This window comes from Mus musculus, chromosome 14 (assembly GCF_000001635.26).
Source record: "Mus musculus strain C57BL/6J chromosome 14, GRCm38.p6 C57BL/6J".
NCBI classification, from domain to species: Eukaryota; Metazoa; Chordata; class Mammalia; order Rodentia; family Muridae; genus Mus; species Mus musculus.
This window is the reverse complement of record NC_000080.6, coordinates 12,705,207-12,724,722: the sequence shown is the minus strand read 5'-3', so window position 1 is coordinate 12,724,722 and position 19,516 is coordinate 12,705,207. Positions and strand designations below refer to the sequence as shown.

At 41.3% G+C, this 19,516-nt stretch overlaps 1 protein-coding gene across 38 annotated transcripts in view; it reads left to right on the top strand.

Annotated features, from left to right (window-relative positions):
• Cadps (Ca2+-dependent secretion activator) overlaps positions 1 to 19,516 on the top strand; it is a 450,780-nt gene that overhangs the window by 98,617 nt on the left and 332,647 nt on the right. For all 38 annotated transcript variants that reach the window (XR_003950862.1, XR_003950860.1, XR_001781126.2 and 35 more), the window contains exons 2-3: positions 9,328 to 9,441; positions 18,879 to 19,211. Coding sequence is in view for 32 of the 38 variants with exons in the window: in XM_006518048.3 (XP_006518111.1) it covers positions 9,328 to 9,441; positions 18,879 to 19,211 (447 nt within the window). In the remaining 6 variants the exon portion in view is untranslated. The remainder of the gene's footprint in view (positions 1 to 9,327; positions 9,442 to 18,878; positions 19,212 to 19,516) is intronic.

The following is a 19,516-nucleotide window of genomic DNA, read 5'->3' as shown; positions in this document are numbered from 1 at the left end:
GGGCCTCACACATACTCACTGTGCCAGTGAGCTAGCATCCTATACCCAGAGCATTTCACCCCCTCCTCCATCCAACTGTCAACCCGAAGTCCTTCTCTACATTCCTTTTCCTGTCCCTCTTCTGGCAGATAGCTGTTTTCTGGGAAAGTCCTGTCTTAATCAGTGTTCACTTACTGTCTCCAAGTTTGTGTCCTTTTAAGTCCTAGAACGCTTTTTGGTAGTGTCATATGGTGCTCCTCTGACTTTATTCTTTCTTTCTTGCCCAAATAGATTTTTAAGAATAACATGATCAATGGGGTTTTCTATTACTTAATTATTTAAAAATGCAGACTTAATTTGAGAAGTATAATTTCACTAAATATATTCAGTTTCTACTCTAAAATTAAAAAAGGAATACACGGAAGATGGATGCACAATGATAGAGCATAACATGGTGATAGTGGAGCATTAGTGTGTGGTAAGACTCTGTCTCAAAAGATAAGGTAGAGAGTGAAAGAAGTGGATGCCCAATGCCCATGTACATACTCATGCATGCACTCACACCACATGGATATATATATATATATATATATATATATATATATATATATATATACATATATATCAAAGAAGACAGACAGACACGTGCACACACATACACCAAAAGAGAGATTTCCACTCTCTCATCTGTGTTCAGAATGATACACTGTTAAATTCACACTTACAGGATAGATATGGCTTCCTTCATCCTTTATGCAATAGGAAGCATATTACCCAATGAATACTTTATCAACTGTGCTTTCCTCTGTGACTGCAGAAAGGCATATGTATAACAGAAAAGCAGTTGGCTGCAAATAAAAGAAAAAGAGAAAACATTCAGTGGCAAGGACTATTCAGGGCTCATGCATATCTCCATCCTTACGTCCAAGATATGTATTAACAAGCATTGATTCAGAGATTCACTATTTCTACAATGTTCATAGTCTTTTACTCCAGCTGTAGATACTATAATTGTTTGCTCTGTCCAGAGAAGAGGCAACAGGAAGGAAAATATTAACAAGCATTGATTCAGAGATTCACTATTTCTACAATGTTCATAGTCTTTCACTCCAGCTGTAGATACTATAATTGTTTGCTCTGTCCAGAGAAGAGGCAACAGGAAGGAAAATATGATGTCTCTGGGTAGATTCCTTTTTCTGAGAATTTCAAATGTGTTCTCCAAAGTCCTTAGAGATATCTGGCACTGTCACGTGGCCATCCCTACTTTCAAGGAGACTGGACAGAAGTAATAGCCATTTTAACCCCTAAAATGGAAGGGCTAAGGAAGAAAACATAGTGAATACCAACCACATTCATGCAATTTCAAAAGTGAGCACATAAGCAAAAGGAAACACGAAGAAGATGAAAGGTGAAAGGAAATTTTAATAATGACAATAATCCTTTCAGTACATCATAGGAGTCATTGCTGTACACTGGGCAGTGTTCTGTGTGACTCACATATATCATCTTGTCTGAACCTCATAAAAACCCTGGAAGGAGAAAGCACTACTTTACAAGGAGACATCACTGTCCTTTGTTTTTAAGGGACAGACACAAAAGTGAATTACTTGCCCAAGATACTGCAGTATAACAGCATTCAACCAGAGCTGGCTCTGGCTTCTCTCTTCTTTTCCTTGAGACAATCACTTAGAACATGATGTTTCCTCCTGACTGAAATCTATCTCACACTCCTGCCAAATGCTACAATGAGTTACAAATGGCCTGCAGGAGAGTGGGAATTTCCAGACCTTGGTAATGAAGCAATTTGAATCCAGGGTGTCTGAGTGACTCTTGCAAGTACTGCAGTGCTTCTCTCTGCCTATGACCTGTCCTCTCTATAGGTTTTCTTCTCTTAAAACTCATTGCTGCAATTTTCAGTTCTGACCTTGATGCCCAGTGGCTGCTGCACCTGTTAAATGCTGTTAGATGTCCTTCTACTTTAGGAGGCTCTGTCGATAAGTGGCTTTTGAGGGCCTATTTGTTTGTTTAGAGTTGGGCAATCATTGTCAGTTAGCCTAGGCAAATTACTTTAGTTTGTTTGTGCAAGATCATCTTCTGGGCTCAGCCATATTTACTAGGTCAGTTAACTTTCACCCAGACAGAACCTCTGTCCCACAGACTGAACTCTTAGTCTACCTGTTTTTATGAACACCTAAGATTTTCATTTTGTCAGTCACTAACAATGAATATTAGGAAGCCAAGTAAGCAAATGATCTTTGATCTGACAGATAAGATTGTACCTTGGTAATTTTCCATCTCGAGAACTTAGTATACATGAATCATCCACTAAGTTAATAGATTCAGTCAACAAATACTTGTTGAGAGCTAATTATGTACAAAGCACTAAGCTTATCAGCATGAAGGTAGATAGGGTTGGGATATTTATGAAACACATTTTTGTGGGAGGCAGATTTTGATCAAATACAGAAGACCTAAATGCCCTTCAGCAAGAAACTAGATGAACAGTGGCAGTCTTTACTTTGGAACAGCAATAATGGTGAACAATCTATTGCTACACCAAACTCTGTGACTAGATCTATTGTTCATGACTGTACTAGCATCACACTAAGAAGCTGGAAAAACTGATCAATGATGATAGGTGTAGAGCCATTTTGGAGAGCACTATGATAAATTTAAAAAAGGGAGATATGAGATGATTCAACAGGAAAAGCTGGCTGCTGTCAATTCTGACAGCCTGAGGTCCATCCCAGGCCCTTATGGTAGAAGGAGAAAACTCCCATAGTCTTCTTTCTAACAAACATATGCCCACTGTGGAACAAGTCCATATACATGCACATAGAAATGCACGTGCACACACATACACACACACACTAAACAAACATGTAATAATTTTTTAAAAAAAGGTTCTATTGGTTTGCAGAGAAGGAAGTGAAAATCGATTCTTATTCAGAAATGAGATCTGATTGGAGAGAGCTCTTGTAATAAGGGGAGGACATGATCCAGCCTTGAGTTGTGAGAGCAATTAGTGAGGCTAATATCAAAGACATGGCAGGGACTTAAAGAGAAAATTATTTAAAACCTGGAGAGGATGTTCATTAAGATAGTTTAAAGTAAGAGAGAGAGAGAGACCATGTACAATGTACAACATGGTAGGATCCTGAAAGGGGAAGAAGAAAGGAAGGAAAGGAAGGGAAAGTAGAGGCAATCACTTCTATGAGTTCAGGAGGAGGAAGTCTGGCAGTATAAGCAGCAGAGACGAGGAAAAACATTTGTGTACAAGTCCATTCTCCTTAAGGACTACATCAGTCAGAGATAGAGACCAAAATCATGGTAGAGGCATGGCCTGATTCCTGACATGGGGGAAGGTATCTAGGGTGCCTGTGATCTACAGAGAAGGCCATGACATTGGAGTCCTGCAGCGGATCTAGGCCTCGCTATTTTCTCTTGCTATGAGATGAGAGCTGGTTACATTGGAGGGTTAATTTTGTAAGAATATATGTATCCTGCTCTTGTGATGTGTTTTTGTATGTGTGCATACTATGATCCATTCAAATGAATTTATGCTACACAATATAAGTATTGACAATGTAATGGCTTTAGGGAAATTCTTAGGACCAGTACAATGTGATGGGAACATAAGCATGACACTTGGTCAGGAAAGGCCATCTTAGAGACGTGGGGTTGTGTTAGATTCCTGGGTAGTGGCTATATGGAAAGGCAGAAAGATGACCTCGTTAGGGAACAGCCAGGATGAAACTTAAGACAACAAAGGCTCCAGAGCATCAGCAAGGCAGCAGTGTTCTGAGGTGGGCAGAATGTGTTCTGGGACAGGGCAGAATTGGACATGGAGAAGCACAGAGTTCAGTCTCAGCTAGGACCTTGGAAGTGTCTAGTTACCGTCTCCCTCAATTAACTAGACTGAATGTGCCAGGCAGTGGGCTAAGTCCCCATTCCCTTTTAATCTTCCAAACACTCTTGGGACACAGGTTCCCACATTTTTACATGAGGAGCCAAGGCTTAGAGAATGCAGCTTTCCCAAGCTTAAGTGGGTACACCAAAATATAAGCCTCTGCCCCTTTGATCCTAAATGTTTTGGTCTGAACTCTAAGCAATGCCCCTGTCTGGCATGGTCCTCTCCACTCCGGCGGCAACAGGAACGACACGGACACCAAGTCAGGTTCACGCAATGGCTTCTTTACTTCGAACTTTTTCCCCTACAGCTCTCTTCCCCAGCAGCTTCTTCTACTACCTCTGTCCTTCTCGCAGCAAGGGCTAAACTCCTATTACAACAGCTTCTTTTACTACTCCTTCTACTCACAGCAAGGGCTAAAACTATATTCATGCTGACTCACCTCCTTCTAGCTCCACCCCACCTCATCCAATCAGAATTCACACATGCTCCAGGCACGAGCTCAGGTCATTAACAGGTAGGCTGACAGGTCCCAATTTCGAGGAACAGTCCAGCCTGGCAGGCAGCCCACGCATGCAGCCTCACTGCGCATGTTCAGGGAAGGCAGTAAACAAGTGGGTTTCATGGGGCCTGCGGCCGCACCTGCTTCCCACACCTGTCTCTGAAGAGTAGTACTTTGTGTGACTCCTTTAAAAGTACTGAGAAAACTGTAAAACTCTACATAGAGGCTACTGAGAAATAACATGTGGGCTGAATTGTGTAGATATGTAAAATCCCTCACATCTGGTCCTATTAGAAGAACAACATGTGCAGTCTAATGGTAAGACCCATCCATAGCAGCTAGCATAGGCTAAACACATGTCCCATGTCAGTCCTGTCTCTCAGCATCCTCACTGCCATCTTATGCAATCAGCTTTGGTGACATTACATGGAAGCAAACACAGAGATAAACACAGGTTCCTCTTTGCCTGATGAGACAAAGTTGGAGAGTTTATAGATTAACTGCTTTATAGTAAGGAAATGGTAAGTGTCGATGGAAAGGAAGCAAGAGGAGACTTCAGGTTCTGCTATCAGAGTTTTCCTTGCTCCCCTGTGCTGTGAGCTTAATGTTCTCAAAGTTTTTTGAAACCAGAATTTGGTCCATGACACCACTGACATTGAGAAGCCACTAGGCAAAGACAGCAGTTGAATCTTCAATGTGATATGTGGTCATCAAATCATATAAGGAAGGGCAGTCTCTCATTCCAAAGATTATTCCTGCTCCTCTGGTCAGTGGCCAGTCTTTATCCCTGAGATGTATGATGTTAAGGTCTTCTTCATCTCATGCTCCCAATGTGTAGCTGGACTTTTGCATACACTAAGGAAAATAAGCATCAAATTTTAATTATATGTAGATCAAAGATTAATTCAGAGCAAGTAAACCATTAATTATGTGCACAGGATTGTCTATTTACATTGTGTGTGTGTGTGTGTGTGTGTGTGTGTGTGTGTGTGTGTGTGTGTGTTCAAAAGGATCCAAATCTGTCTCCTTCTTGTTTTTTTTCTTAAGACTTGTATATTCTGTAGTTTCTCCCCTCTGAAATCCTAGAACATAATTTGATCTAGCTCTATATGCTTTTCCTTTTCCATATAGATGGAAGAGCTCTAAGGATATGCTTCAATGCCTTTAGACTACCAAGTGCTTTGACCTGGTAAATAAGATCAAGGAATGGCTGCGTTTTTTTGACTATTGAACCCTTAGATTCTGGCAGAGCTCTGCATTCGTGCTTGGCTCTTTGTAAATGCCTGTATATAAATGAGCTCCATGCTTATTTATTGGATGCTCAGATTTGGCTTTAGTCAGCAATCAGTCTTGATCACACAGATGGTGTGTGCTCCTAATTTTATTTCAATTACTAAAGACAAAAGCTTACCCTAGGCTGCTTGCCCCCTTGTCTCACAAAGCTAAGATTGACAAGAGTTGGAACGGATCCTAGACATAAAGTCCATGAAATACCCTTGTTTGTTAAGAGCAGCTAGGAATTCTGATGTTAGTAATTTCTACCTAACCTGCTTTGGATGGACTTGTGCTAGCATGCTGTCTTGTGAATGGGTTCCCTGTTGCTAATCTAGGTGTAATTCAAACTTGAGGTTCATTTTCCATGGTATATGCAGAAGTCCAGCTACACAGTGTGAACATGAAATAATGAGAAAGACCTTAACATCATAAATTTTAGGAATAAAGAAAGTTGTGCAGTTCTGCTCCAGAGGCAAACAGAGTCATTGTGTAATAGTATTGGATCTGAACAGGAAATCATAATTAAAGATGTGTGTTCCTTCCATATTCTAAGGCTATTCCATTCAATGTATAATTCAACTGTGGTGTCCTAGAAGAGGAAACTATGGCTTATTTGCAAGATACAGCATAACACAAATGAAGTGCCTCATTGGAAGTTCATGTCATGATTACATGTGAAAGTGGTTTGGAGACATATTGGTTAAAATAAAGCATTTGAAAGATCATATCAACTCTTTAAAAGTTTACAAATGTTCCTAATGTTGAGTGGTGGATTCCCTAGAGCATGGCAAGTACGAATCTCGAGAGAGGGAAGAAGACTCAGTCTTTTAATGCCTGCTGCATTTGTGTAATGATGATCCAAGGCCCACAGACAGGAAGAATCCTGTGATCCCAGCCCCATGTACAAATAAAATACTGCAATCCCAGTACCCTATATACATAGAATCTGGTGATCCCAGTCCTGTGTACACATAGAATCCCATGAGTAGAATCCTATATTCCCAGCCCCATGTACACATAGAATCCTGTGATCCCAGCCCCATGTACAAGTAGAAACTTGTGATCCCAGCCCCATTTACACATAGAAACCTGTGGTTCCTGTCCCATGTACACATAGAATCCTGTGATCCCAGCCCCATGGACAAGTATACACTTATAATCCCACCACTGAGGAGGCAAAACAAGACAGCTCCCTAGAACTTGCTGAACAAGCAGCCTAGTGTATTCTGCAAACCTCAAGGCCCAGTTAGCACCCTGATTCAAAAAACATGATGGATGCCTCCTAAGAAATAATATACAAGGTTGACCTAAGGAATCTTCCTGCCTATACACATGTGAACAAATATATATGTAATGTGTGTGTATGTATATATATAAGAAATATAATAAACAAATAAGCATGAATCTCGTCAAACTTAAATCTTTTCATCTTCCTTTGCTTCCATATCCCTCCCTTTCCAGTTCTCCAAAACTTACAATCTTTAGTCAGAGTACCCAGCTACCAGCTATGAACATTCTGGGAACCCTTCCTGTTTTATTTCTTGAGTAGAAACTCAGATGAGGTTTCAGTCTCCTAGAGCTTTAAACTTTATTTTCTACTTATATTAATTTCTAATAATAAAGGCCTTTGAAATCCATAAAGAAAATCAATACTTCTTTAATTAACAAACAAAACCATGTGTGTTGCATACAACCTGCTTTATATTATGCCTCCACCATAGAACAGGTTAAATCTAAATGGCAAAGACATCACCTCACACAATAGCATTTTCGTAGTAAGAGCACTCACCATCCACCTTCCAAACTGTTAAAGAATGCAACATCTGAGCTGTAGAGGCAGTTCTGTGGTAGAATGCTTGCCTAGCATGCAAGAAGAAAAAAAAAACATGAAAACCATAGACTCAATCCATAGATTGACTCTCTCTCTCTCTCTCTCTCTCTCTCTCTCTCTGTGTGTGTGTGTGTGTGTCTGTCTGTCTGTCTGTCTGTCTGTCTGTCTATCTCTGTCTCTCCCTCTCTGTGTGTCTGTTTGTCTGTCTGTCTATCTCTGTCTCTATCTCTCTGTCTCTCTCTCTTGGCACATGAATATGCTCACATACACCCACATACATACACATACTAAATTTGTTGTAGTCAGCCTGTTACCTTGCTAGTCAATAAGGACTCAATTCACGGAAGAGCTGCAACCTCATGAGGCAGTAAGCAGTTAAAATGCTTACTGTATCCAAATGGAAAAATAGATAGTGAGACCAAATGCACTTATTCAAAGCCAGCCCCATTCTAGAGAAGCTTCAACTCCCTGGCCAGCCCTGAATTTAAGTGGCTTTTCCACAAGACATTATGGTGCTACTGGAAAGTTATTTTTCTACAAGAACTGTGGCTGTCAGAAGCATGTCATCCTTCATTTTGAAACAACATTTTTCAAAGCCTTTACCTTTTTAGAAGTCAGGAACTTGAACTTTGAGTAGTTTATGAACTTTATATAGTGTCAACAGAAAGTAGAGCTGTTTCAAGGCTACCCACAGATAATATCTTTCCTGCACTTTGTTCATTCAGTTAAATCAACATTAATTGACTGCTTGTCACATGTAAGGCACTAGGGAGGCTGCAGGGAAATCTTAGTGAAAAAGATAGCAAAATGGGCTTAACACATTTAGTCATAACCACAAGTCATAAAGATAAATGTTTGCTTTTGAGTCACGTGTGAGAAGGTCTTAGTCTGAGCTGGAATTTTGAGTACTTCTTATGCCAGATCTGATCATGTTGATGGAAGATGGGACATTCACAAGAAGAGGAGGATAATTGGCATGGATCTTATAGGACTATTTTTCTTGGATACAAGATGATTAGGGTTGTGAAGGCAGTTGTACAGAAAGAATTGCCCAATATGCCACCTCACTCCCTGAACCTCAGTGCTATTGACTCCTGGCCAAGGGTGTACCCACACTACCAGAAGTTCCACAGCCTCTGCAGGGTACACCTTACTAGGTGTTCAGACCTCTGAAGACCCTGCAGGTAGAGTAAGTATCCATTATGCACAGTGGAGTGTTTGCAATGCAGAGTAGAGTGTCTGCTAGGCAACATTCCAACGGCAGCCTCTTCTTTAAAGTTATAAATAAATAAACAAACAGACCTGCTTGTTTGCTTAGTGGTCTTTGCTGATTTCTGCAGTATAATTAGTCCCATGTGGCTCATAACACCAGCCAATGATGCATCCATAAATGTAAATCTGAAAAGAGACATGACCCACTTATCTACAGATTCTATCTTACAAGCACTGTGCCTATAAATAACTACAGGCACAAATTAAAGTAAGAAATGAAAAAAATAGCAATTTCTGAATATAACCAAGCATCACTCCCTAAGAAATGTTTTAACAGCCAACTCTTTCAAAAGTTAGAAATAAACAAACAAGCAAACAAACAAACCTACTTGACAGCACTTGCTGATTTCTGTGGTAACAGAATTCTTGTGTGGTTGTAAAGCAATGTATTAAACTGTGGCTTGTACTATTTTTAGCAATGAATGTGTTCCATGTGAGTTCAGAAAGTTTGCTCATTTATCAGGCCAGCCCACACTCTGATAGATGGGCATCTTTCTTGTGAAGTAGTCACATCCCTGTTTACATGAAGCCTTCAAGGTTCTCTTTCTCTCTCTACAGATCAGCAAACAGCAGCTACAGACTGTCAAAGACCGGTTCCAGGCTTTTCTCAATGGGGAGACCCAAATCGTAGCTGATGAAGCCTTTATGAATGCTGTCCAGAGCTACTATGAGGTAAGCACTGTCCGCAGGCTGAAGCTCCAGCCTAGCCTACTGATCTGATAAAGACTGCAGAGGGTGTAGCACCTTGGCTGATGCAGAGGTGTCAGTAGTCATCTGACAAGGGACTCTATAGTTGTGTTGTAGAGAATGATGCAAATAGCTCCTGCAGTTGGGCATTGGACTGATGACTCGGTATGCAGAGTGCTTGACACATAAGCCTGAAGACTTGAGTGGAATCCTTAGTTCCACATACAAGTCTGAGTTCAGTGTTGAATGCTTGCAATCCCAGTGCTGGGGAGATGGAGACAGGAGGGTTCCTGAGGTTCATTGGTGTCTTAGTTAGTGTTCTGTTGCTATGAAGAGACACCATGACCATGGCAACTCTTATAGAGAAAAAGCATTTGATTGTGGCTTACTCACACTTTCAGAAGTTTCATCCATTATCATTGTGACAGGAAGCATGGTGGTGCTCAGACAGACATGGTGCTAGAGATATAGCAAGAGAGAGACTCTGAGCTTGGAATTGGCTGTTCAAAACCTCAAAGCCCACACACTTCCTCCAACAGGGCCACACCTTCAAATCCTTTCAAATAGTGCCACTCCCTGGTGATCCTTCATATCTATGAGCCTATGAGGACCGTTCTCATTCAAACTGCTACAACTGATCAGTCAACCTAACTCTTAAAGCCTTAGGTTCCTTTCAGTAAGAGACTGTTTTAAAAAACAAACAAACAAAAAAGGTGTCTCAAAAAATAATTCCAAAATAATAAGATCTAAAGTTGATTTTTAGCCTTCACATATACATATACATATGTGCATGTACATACATGGACACATGTACATAAAAAAGCTGCTGTTTTCAAACTCATTTTTATATATAGACAATGTACTGTGTTCCCTAGAACACTTTATAGCTGGTTACCTAAAATATTTTCCATTTTATTGATATACTAAGAGTCAGAAAGGACAAGTCAGCTACTCTAACAAAACATTTTGCATAGAAGCTTGGAAATGAAACTGAGGTCTTCCCTTTCCCCATATTCTGAAAGCCAGTGGGAGAGTAATGAGAGAAAGTTTGTCAAAACGGGCAGCCGCTTCTCATGTTTATACTTGTCAACTCGAGTTTGTAGATCTGTATATTACAAATCCTAATTAAGACACTTATTTGAGTAATGATACAAATTACAAGAAAGTGTCATTTCTATTAATTAAAATTGAAAATTAATCATCATCAGCATGCTAACAAGTCTTTGGAAGTCACGATAACTATAGTGATCTGTTAGTTTCATTGGTAGTTCCTAGTTTTCTATGAAAGAGCTCCTTCTGGGTCTGGTGAGGGATGGAGAAGGATTGAGTCTTTCCTGTTAAGGTTTGAGTAGCATAGAAAAGAATGGAGGGATTTGAGGTCCAGCTACTGTTTTCATTAGCTAGACTTTAGAGAGCCTTAGATTCTCATTTCTAGAAAGGCTAATCCCCTAAAATGCAGATGAGAGATCAGAATTAGCACTGTGCCAGCAGACCTCCCAGGGGGTGGCACTCTCCTTCCTCCATTTTCCAACTCTTTTCTATCCCTTGCAAACCTTCACATGCACCTCTGCCAACCTCTACCTCTGCCAGGACTTTGTATTGCAAATGACCTGCAGCTAGCTCAAACTAGTTTAAACCTAAAGCGGATTTGTTCAAGAAACTTTGTTACCATGTTAGGGCTAGCCTTAGGCATGGTTGCATTTGGAGATGCCAATAGTATGACAATATAGTATGCATCCTCCCTCCATATTTCTGCTAGCTCCATCCTGCATTCCTGCATGTAAGAAATGCAAGCATGTCCCACCAGGTTAGCAACTCCGGGGACAAAGGGAACACAGTTCTTTGCTGAGAACTGCCAAAGCCTAGGGACTTTTTCTCAGTTGGTAAGGTTGAATTAGCCTGACTCAAGGCTCAAGACCAGGACCACCTCTGTAACCTGAGTTTAGGCTCAGCCTGTTTCAAGCATTGTAGCAAAGTGTAGGAGTTTCCCTGAGAGAAATTGGGAGTTGTTATTATTGTCATTGGGTCAGAACTATGCGGCTCCATTCTTGGTGACAGAGGAAACCACCAATGGACAAGCCTTTTTTTCTACTTCATTCTAACCCTATCTCCCCCCCCCCTTACTTTTCTTCTCCCTTTCTCTTCCTTCTGTCTATTTTTCTCTTCTGCTTTCTTTCCCTCCATCCCCTTCCCTCTCTCTTTCCTTCTTTCTCTCCATCTCTCTCCGGTGTTTGCAAGTACACACCTCTGTGTATGTGTGTGTGTGTGTGTGTGTGTGTGTGTATACATGCTCGTATACACACACGACCTCCTCCGCCCCACTATACCATTTCTTCCCAGTTCAACCTACCAATAGCAATTATATTATATTTGAAAGAAAAATAGAAGTTGTCCTCAAAGATTCTGAGAGTACTACAGTAGATAAGTCAGTCATAGCCATTACCGTTGTTCACATACTACCTACTACTCTAGTAGAGACCCATTAAGGGTAAATAAAAAAAGCTGAGAAGCACTCACTTTTACCCACTTGTGTGCCCATCCAGCTTAGTCTGAGACAAGCCATCCTTAGCTGCAAGGGGAGAGGGGAAGGAGGAGCAGAAGGAGGCCAAGTGCTTCAGTGGCTATGAAGAATACACAAGTTTACTTTCTTCCTTCCTAGTGACCCTGATTGCAAGGCCAAACAGGATGCAGATTATTCCTTGAGTCTCTTGAATTATGACTATGAGGTTCCAGGACCGCAGCAGATTCTCTCAGATGTGATCTAATCACTGTCCTTTTACCTCCACATGGTCTTCAGGCCAGTCATCAAGTCATCATCAGGATCCCAAGATTTTTAGATAAATGTCTCATACATTTGACACTACAATGCCTTCATCTATAGAAGTACCCCCGTGTGTGGTTTGTGTGTGTGTGTGTGTGTGTGTGTGTGTGTGTGAGAGAGAGAGAGAGAGAGAGAGAGAGAGAGAGAGAGAGAGAGTGTGTATGTGTGTGAGTATGTGTGTGTGTGTGTTGTGTGTGTGTGTGTGTGCATGCGCGCATATGGTAGTTTCAAATTAATTCTCTTAATATCAAGCTTTATTCTTATTCACATTCTCATGTGGGATACTTCACTTTTCAAAAAATTATGTGTGTGTATATATGTGTGTGTGTGTGAGAGAGAGAGAGAGAGAGAGAGAGAGAGAGAGAGAGAAGGGGGCGGGGGGAGATCAACTCTTATTAATTCATGCTACAGTACACATGTAAAGGTCAGAGAACAACATACAACAAGCCTGTTATCGCCCTGCCCCCACCTTATTTTTTGAGTCTCTCCTGTTGCTTTTGCTTTAGATTTATATGTAAGTTCAAGGAATTGAATTCCACTTACCAGGATTGAGCTCTGAATGCCTCTAACTACTAAGCCATCTTCTTGGCCAAGAATAATTTACTTTTAAGACTGGAAAAGATCTGCCCTAGCCTCAGTCTGTCAGCAAGGAAGTAGCAGCTAAACCAACCTCCCTGTATGTGCATATCTGTTAGATATGAATGTGTTCATTTATAAAACAATCTGGTGAGTCCTTAGCAATCATGGAAGGCAAGGCTAATGAATGGACCTTAAGTATTACATATCTTCCATCTAGCATCCAGACATGTTTAGGAGATGTCAAAGGTTATGAATGCCATAGATAGAACTGTTCCCAAGACTGAAGCCACTAAGAAAGAAAAGCCAACACAAAGAATACAAAGAGATATACTAGTGTTCATACAAGTTGACTGGTACCAGCTCAGGCCTCACTTGTCTTTTGGCACACTAGGAAGCCAGGAAGATTAGTGTCCAGCTAGTGTCCTCTGTCTCTGGCTGACTTACCTCCTCTGATACTCTGTTTCTCCCCATTTCCTCAGTCCTCAGCCTCCCTGTTCACGTTGATGTACCCGTGGCTACTCCTGCATAGCTGAAGTCACATGGTACTTCTCTGAACTGATAGATCACTTTTCATTTCAAAGTCCACTCAGCTCTACCCTCATTAAAGATGGAAGGCTGGATTGGCCTCATGTGTTGGTGAAAGACACTGAGGTCCAAAAGGGTTAAGTCACTTCTGAAGTCAACACAATGCCCTTAACACATACTAAGTGACTACTCTGTTCAAGGAAGGGATCAGGAGAGTTGGCATGTCCAGAATACACTGTCACCATCCTGTTTGCTCATGGCTATGGGTTCTATAGAATCTTGGTCCTAACTCACTTTTTTGGAGGCCCACATACATGTCTTCTGACTCCTGTTTTCCCATCTCATTCTGATATAATCTGGTTAATCAGCAGGGTTTCTGCTGGAAACATCTTCACTGTTCTTACCAGTACACTTCAACAAGTATGCATTGGGCTCAGCTATGTGCCAGATACTATGTTAGGTACAAACAATTTTACACACAAAACAAGGAAGCTTTGGGAGAAGGCTCAGTTGATAAAAACACTTGTCTTGGAAGTATAAGGATATGGGTTTGGATCCTGAGAGCCCATGTAGGTAAAGATGTACACAGTAGCATATGTCTGTAAACACAGTACTTCTAGGCCAAGATGGGAGATGGAGAAAGGAACTCATGGTTCAGCCAGCCTGGAGTAGCCAGCAGTGAAAAAGATACCCTGTCTCAAACAAGGTGGAAGAAGAGGATCAACACCTAAGGTTGTCTTCTGACCTCTATCTGTAGCACTTATGAGTCCACATGCACACAGGCAAATGTGAACACACACATACACACATACACTCACACAAATTCTCACATAACCCCCCCACATACACACACACATACACAAATACATACACACACACATACACACACATATACATATACACTCACATAAACTCTCACACACACACACACACACACACACACACACACACACATACACACCAGAGAAAAGGAGAGAATTAAAAATGAATAAAAAAGATAACTCTTTAACACTATCTTCCTAAAACTTAGAATCTACCCTGAGATTCAAATATTTACCAAATAGTCATAAAATTATGGCAGATGAAAGCTAGAGAAGGGCTTTGGAGGAAAATGAATGTCATACTGAGAGTTTAATTGGGCTCTCCTTGGTTTGTGGGGCTTTGGCATAGCTGGGGACAAAAAGCAGCTCCATTGCAGTTTGAATATTTTTAAACCTATCGTGATCTTTAGAGCTGACAACAAAGAATCAAAGCCCTTGTTTATGACACCAGTGCTCCTTACCTGTCCCCTGGGAGGACTTCTCGGTTGGCTCCTTCCACTATTATGCCATGTCCCAATTTATAACCGACAGTGTTTCTCTAGTGTTCTTAAAATGCAGGCCAGTGGCTATAATGCCTATGCCCAGAGTCCTGGATATTTAGCATTTCCTGTTCATCTCATGCCAGCACATCCTACACTTCATTGCCATGGCCTATACTCAATTTTCCCTGTCTCCTCAAACATTTGACCTTTTTACACAAATTATTCCTTAAGTCTGAAATATCTACCTCCTCTCTGTTTTTCTGTCCTTTGCTCACATTCACTTACCATCTCAGTATTTACTTCTGGGAGGTGTAGTGACTCCCAAATAGGCACCCCTAGATGCTGGGTTCTTCTTGATGACCATAGACTCCAGCATAGGTACCCCTACCTGTTGTGCAGGACACTTGAACACACTGTGACCCCTGAGATTGTGTTATTTACTGGGGAAAAAGCTGTTTTCAGTTGTGGTGTGGCTCAGTGCTTAGCACACACCTTTAATCCCTCTGACTGGACTATAGACCTGACCTAAATACACATCTTTAATCCCAAACAATGAAGGTAAAGTTAGTTTGTAGAAGGAAGCACCATGTTTGAAAGTGATAGCTAATTGAATGGCAGACAAAGTGATGAATCAGAGAAAGATTTGACAAGATAGTTTATGTCCAACTCTCACAAGAACAGGGAAGAAAGACACAACATAAGAGGGGAAAGAAGGAGAGGCAAAGGGAAAAAGGAGAGGAGGCAATTTTACCAAGAGAGTTTTACAGAGACAGGTTAAAGCGAGAATAACTAAACAAAAGTGAAACTAGAATGAGCCAGAGAATGAGAAGGAGCCAGAAGATCAGAACAGATTGCTAGAGTTAGTCTGAAGCCAAGTGGAACAATTCAGTTAGAAGGGAAAGAAGCCAGATCAAATCAGTTAGCATGGAAAGGAGTTTGAGTCAGAACAGCTGAGTTGACCAGTAAGTCAGAGTTCAGAAAGAAAAAGAAAAAGTGAGCTTATTCAACAGTTAAGTCTCAAAAGCTGAAAACATTCTAGGCCTAGATAGATTGTATGGAGGCTAGAAGCTTCCAGGAGTAGGCCCATGTTAGCAGACTAAGGCTGTAAGCCTGAGACAACAATCAAGTCGGGAGAATAAAAGATACTTTTACACCTACCTACTGGGTTGTCCTTGACTACCATAGACTCCCACAAAGGGACCCATGACTGCTGGGTTCTGTGCTGTCAGTGGTCATTCCTGAGTGTGATTATTTTGTATGAAGTTATTAGGTGATTTCTGTTGCATTCTGTGAGTGCCTAGTTTATGTCCAGTTCTACTATTGCACCTCCAGTACTTATGGTCATGAAGACATTGCAGCTGGAAGGATAACACTAAGACCTCATAACTTAACTTTCTTACCCTTCCGATGTGAAATTGGAAAATCAGAGAGGGAGAATGATTTATCCCAGGAGACACAGAATCTTAGTTTTGCATCCTCATCCATAATGCTGCATTATCTTCCTAAAGATGCCTCAACTTGCTTTGTAATTTACTACTCCTTGGTGAGTGTATACAGTGTGTGTGTGTGTGTGTATGTGTGTGTGTGTGTGTGTGTGTGTGTAAATTTAAAGGTTGATACTGACCTCAGGTGTCATCCTCAATACCTCTTCAACTTATATCTTGAAACATGATCTCTCATTGAACCCAGAACTTGGACATTTGGCCAGGTTAAGCTGGCCAGTAAGCTTCAGGCTTCCTCCTATCTCCACAGTACCAGTGCTTGGATTGTAGATGCACATCACCTTGCCCAGCTTTTTTATATGGCTGCTAGGGATCAAACTCAAGCCCTCATGCTTGCACATCATGTACTTCCCTGACTGAGCCATCTTTCCAACTCCCTATTATTTGAACTTAAACCTATAGGTGAGACTCATAATATGTCAGCTTAAGTGCATCATCGTTAAGTAGTGCAGGCTCCCAAGTGAACTCTGTAGCTCATGAAGTCTGGGTCAGACCAGAAAAGTATTTGACATGTTTCCTCTAGTTGACTTAAGAATTAACTCTCACATCTAGTTGAGTTGTAGGTCCCAGGCTATCAAAGCATGCCATGGTCTTCACCCAAGAAGACAAACCCTCCAGCTTCTTTTCTAAATCACTTCATTTAATGAACCTTAAATGGAGACTGTATTTGGTAACATGTTTTCTCCCAGTATGACTTGGTCGTGATGCACAAGGGTGACTGTTTTCCACAAGACACTAGGCACTGCCCTCTCAGAGCATGCAAGGCAAGTGCTGGTGTTTGGCAAGGTGATGAATGTTTGACTGACCTCTGGAGGACATTTACACACCTTTTGGAGCATGACCAAGATACAGTTCCGAAGTGTCAGGTGTTTTTTTTCCTCTCTGAATACAAAGTGGTAGCACCAGCACTTGTATTGCATTCACTGCGCATGAGCTTGCGTGAGCTTCCAGGTGTGGGCAGTGAAGCAAGAGAAAGCTGTCCTTAGTAGTAGAGAAGTCCCAGGGCTCAGACAGCACAGCTGGAAGGTCTTCTGCTTGGTGGAAGAACCTCAAAGAGAAGGAGGAAGCAGAGTGACCTTAAAAGACCATGTGGATGCTGAGGAGACAGCTTAAAGGGAGCTTGCTGCACAAGCATGAGAAACCAAGTTCAAATCCTCAGGATCCACGTAGAAATCTGAGTGTAGCTGTACATGTGTCTGTAACCGTCTCACTATAGGGACAGAGAGACAACAATACTGGGGCTTGCTGCCTGCCAGCCTAATGCTGGGTTCAACAACAGACTCTGCCTGTCTCAAGGAAGTGTGGTGGAAGATGATCAAGCAAGATACTGAATACTGAATGTCCTCCTCCCTGGGCTCTGAGTATGCACTGGAGTGTGTGCTCATACATACCTATGCACATATACCACATACATATACAATGTATACACTCATGGGCCTATGGACTCTCTTTCTCTCCCCCACTCTTCCTCTTCGCCTTTATCCCCATGTGTCTGTGAGTAGACACTAAAATCAGGCAATGGAAGTTATGATGGGCAAGTCCCTACTCCTCTGTGAAATCTTGTTTCCCCTTCTACCCTCAAGCATATCCAATTTGTGGCCCATAGGTCATATGTGACAGAGGACAGAATCATAATCATACTAAAACTACAAGTTTTTGTGTGGTCTTTTCCTGTCTTGGGAAGTTGACTGTATAGTTCTTGTGCGTTTGTAGATGACTGAATCATGTTACAGTGACAAAGCTTGCACACACCTTTCATAGTAGACAGAGCCTAACAGCTACATGATCCCTATTTCTTCTACAGAGTACCATGTGCTAGCCAGAGACTGGAGAGACTTGAGGAACACAGAAACTTCTTGCACACATACAATTGCATGTCAGTCAAGGGTACAGAAAATTGGCACATATTTTCTTGATACCAAGTTTCAGTTATGATAAGTATCCTTTCAAAGATAAACAAGGTGCATGTAGTAGTTAACATTTCAGTGTTGTGTGCTAGATACTTAATGACAATGATAACAACCCACGAGGCATTTAGGGATTCAGGCACTGTTGTAATTGCTCTTTTCAAATGACTCACTTAATTAAACAACCTGTATAGAGTTGAGTATTACCCTATTTTATAGACGGGAACACTAATGTTCCAAAGAGATTCACTTAACATAGTTTGTATAGCCACTGGGCTGCAGAAAATCCAGTCAGTCTAACCATAGCCTATGCTTTTTCTGCACCTATCAAGAGATCAGTCCTTGAGGCCATTTTGTAAGCTCAGTAGTTCTTTCTGCTATAATCTTTACTTTTCACAGTTTTATTTAGACTGAAGGTGTTAAATGAAAAATTTCAGAGTTAAGCAATTCACACACTTTAAATAGCTCTTATTATAATGTACTGCTATAATTGGGTTCTCACTGGAAAGTCTTCAAGAAGAGTAAACACCACAGCGCAAGTCAAGTACACTAATATCTGTGATTTCAGGCACTCATTGGGGGTCTTGGGACACACTCCCTCAAATAATGGAGCTATTATACTATTTTTATTCTTGATTTAAGATTTGGGCACTGAAGAGTGTGTGAAAGGGGCCTATCTGAAATCACACAGCAAGGACAAGTAAGTCCATGTAAATAAAAAACACAGTTCAGGGCAGTGGCACTTCCATGGCTGACTCAATTTTTCTTGACTGTCCTTTGTTCAGGTGTTTCTCAAGAGTGACCGTGTGGCCCGCATGGTGCAGAGTGGGGGCTGCTCAGCCAATGACTCTCGGGAGGTCTTCAAGAAACACATCGAGAAGAGGGTGCGCAGCCTACCTGAGATTGACGGCCTCAGCAAGGAGACAGTGCTAAGCTCTTGGATGGCCAAGTTTGATGCCATCTACCGTGGTGAGGAGGACCCCAGGAAGCAGCAAGCCCGGATGACAGCCAGTGCAGCTTCTGAGTTGATTCTGAGCAAGGAACAGCTCTATGAGATGTTTCAGAACATTCTTGGGATCAAGAAGTTTGAACATCAACTCCTGTATAATGCCTGTCAGGTAAGTGCCTGAAGTAGACATTTAGGCCTAGAACTATGGGTCAGTGGAACCACTTTCAAGAGTCACTTCTTGTTGGGAAAACATTATAAATCATATGTTATAAGTGTGCTGATGAAAGATTGACTATTTTGAAGACTAAATGGTAATTATGGTTTTATAAGTTGTTAAAAGACACTGAAACGTTTATGTGAGCCCATAAGTGGTCCTTGGTCTCATGAACCATAGAACTGGCTTCATTGTGTGAGGGGAGAGTAGGTCCTGTGAGTATTGTGTGGCCTTGGTGAACAAAAACAGCAATCAATCAA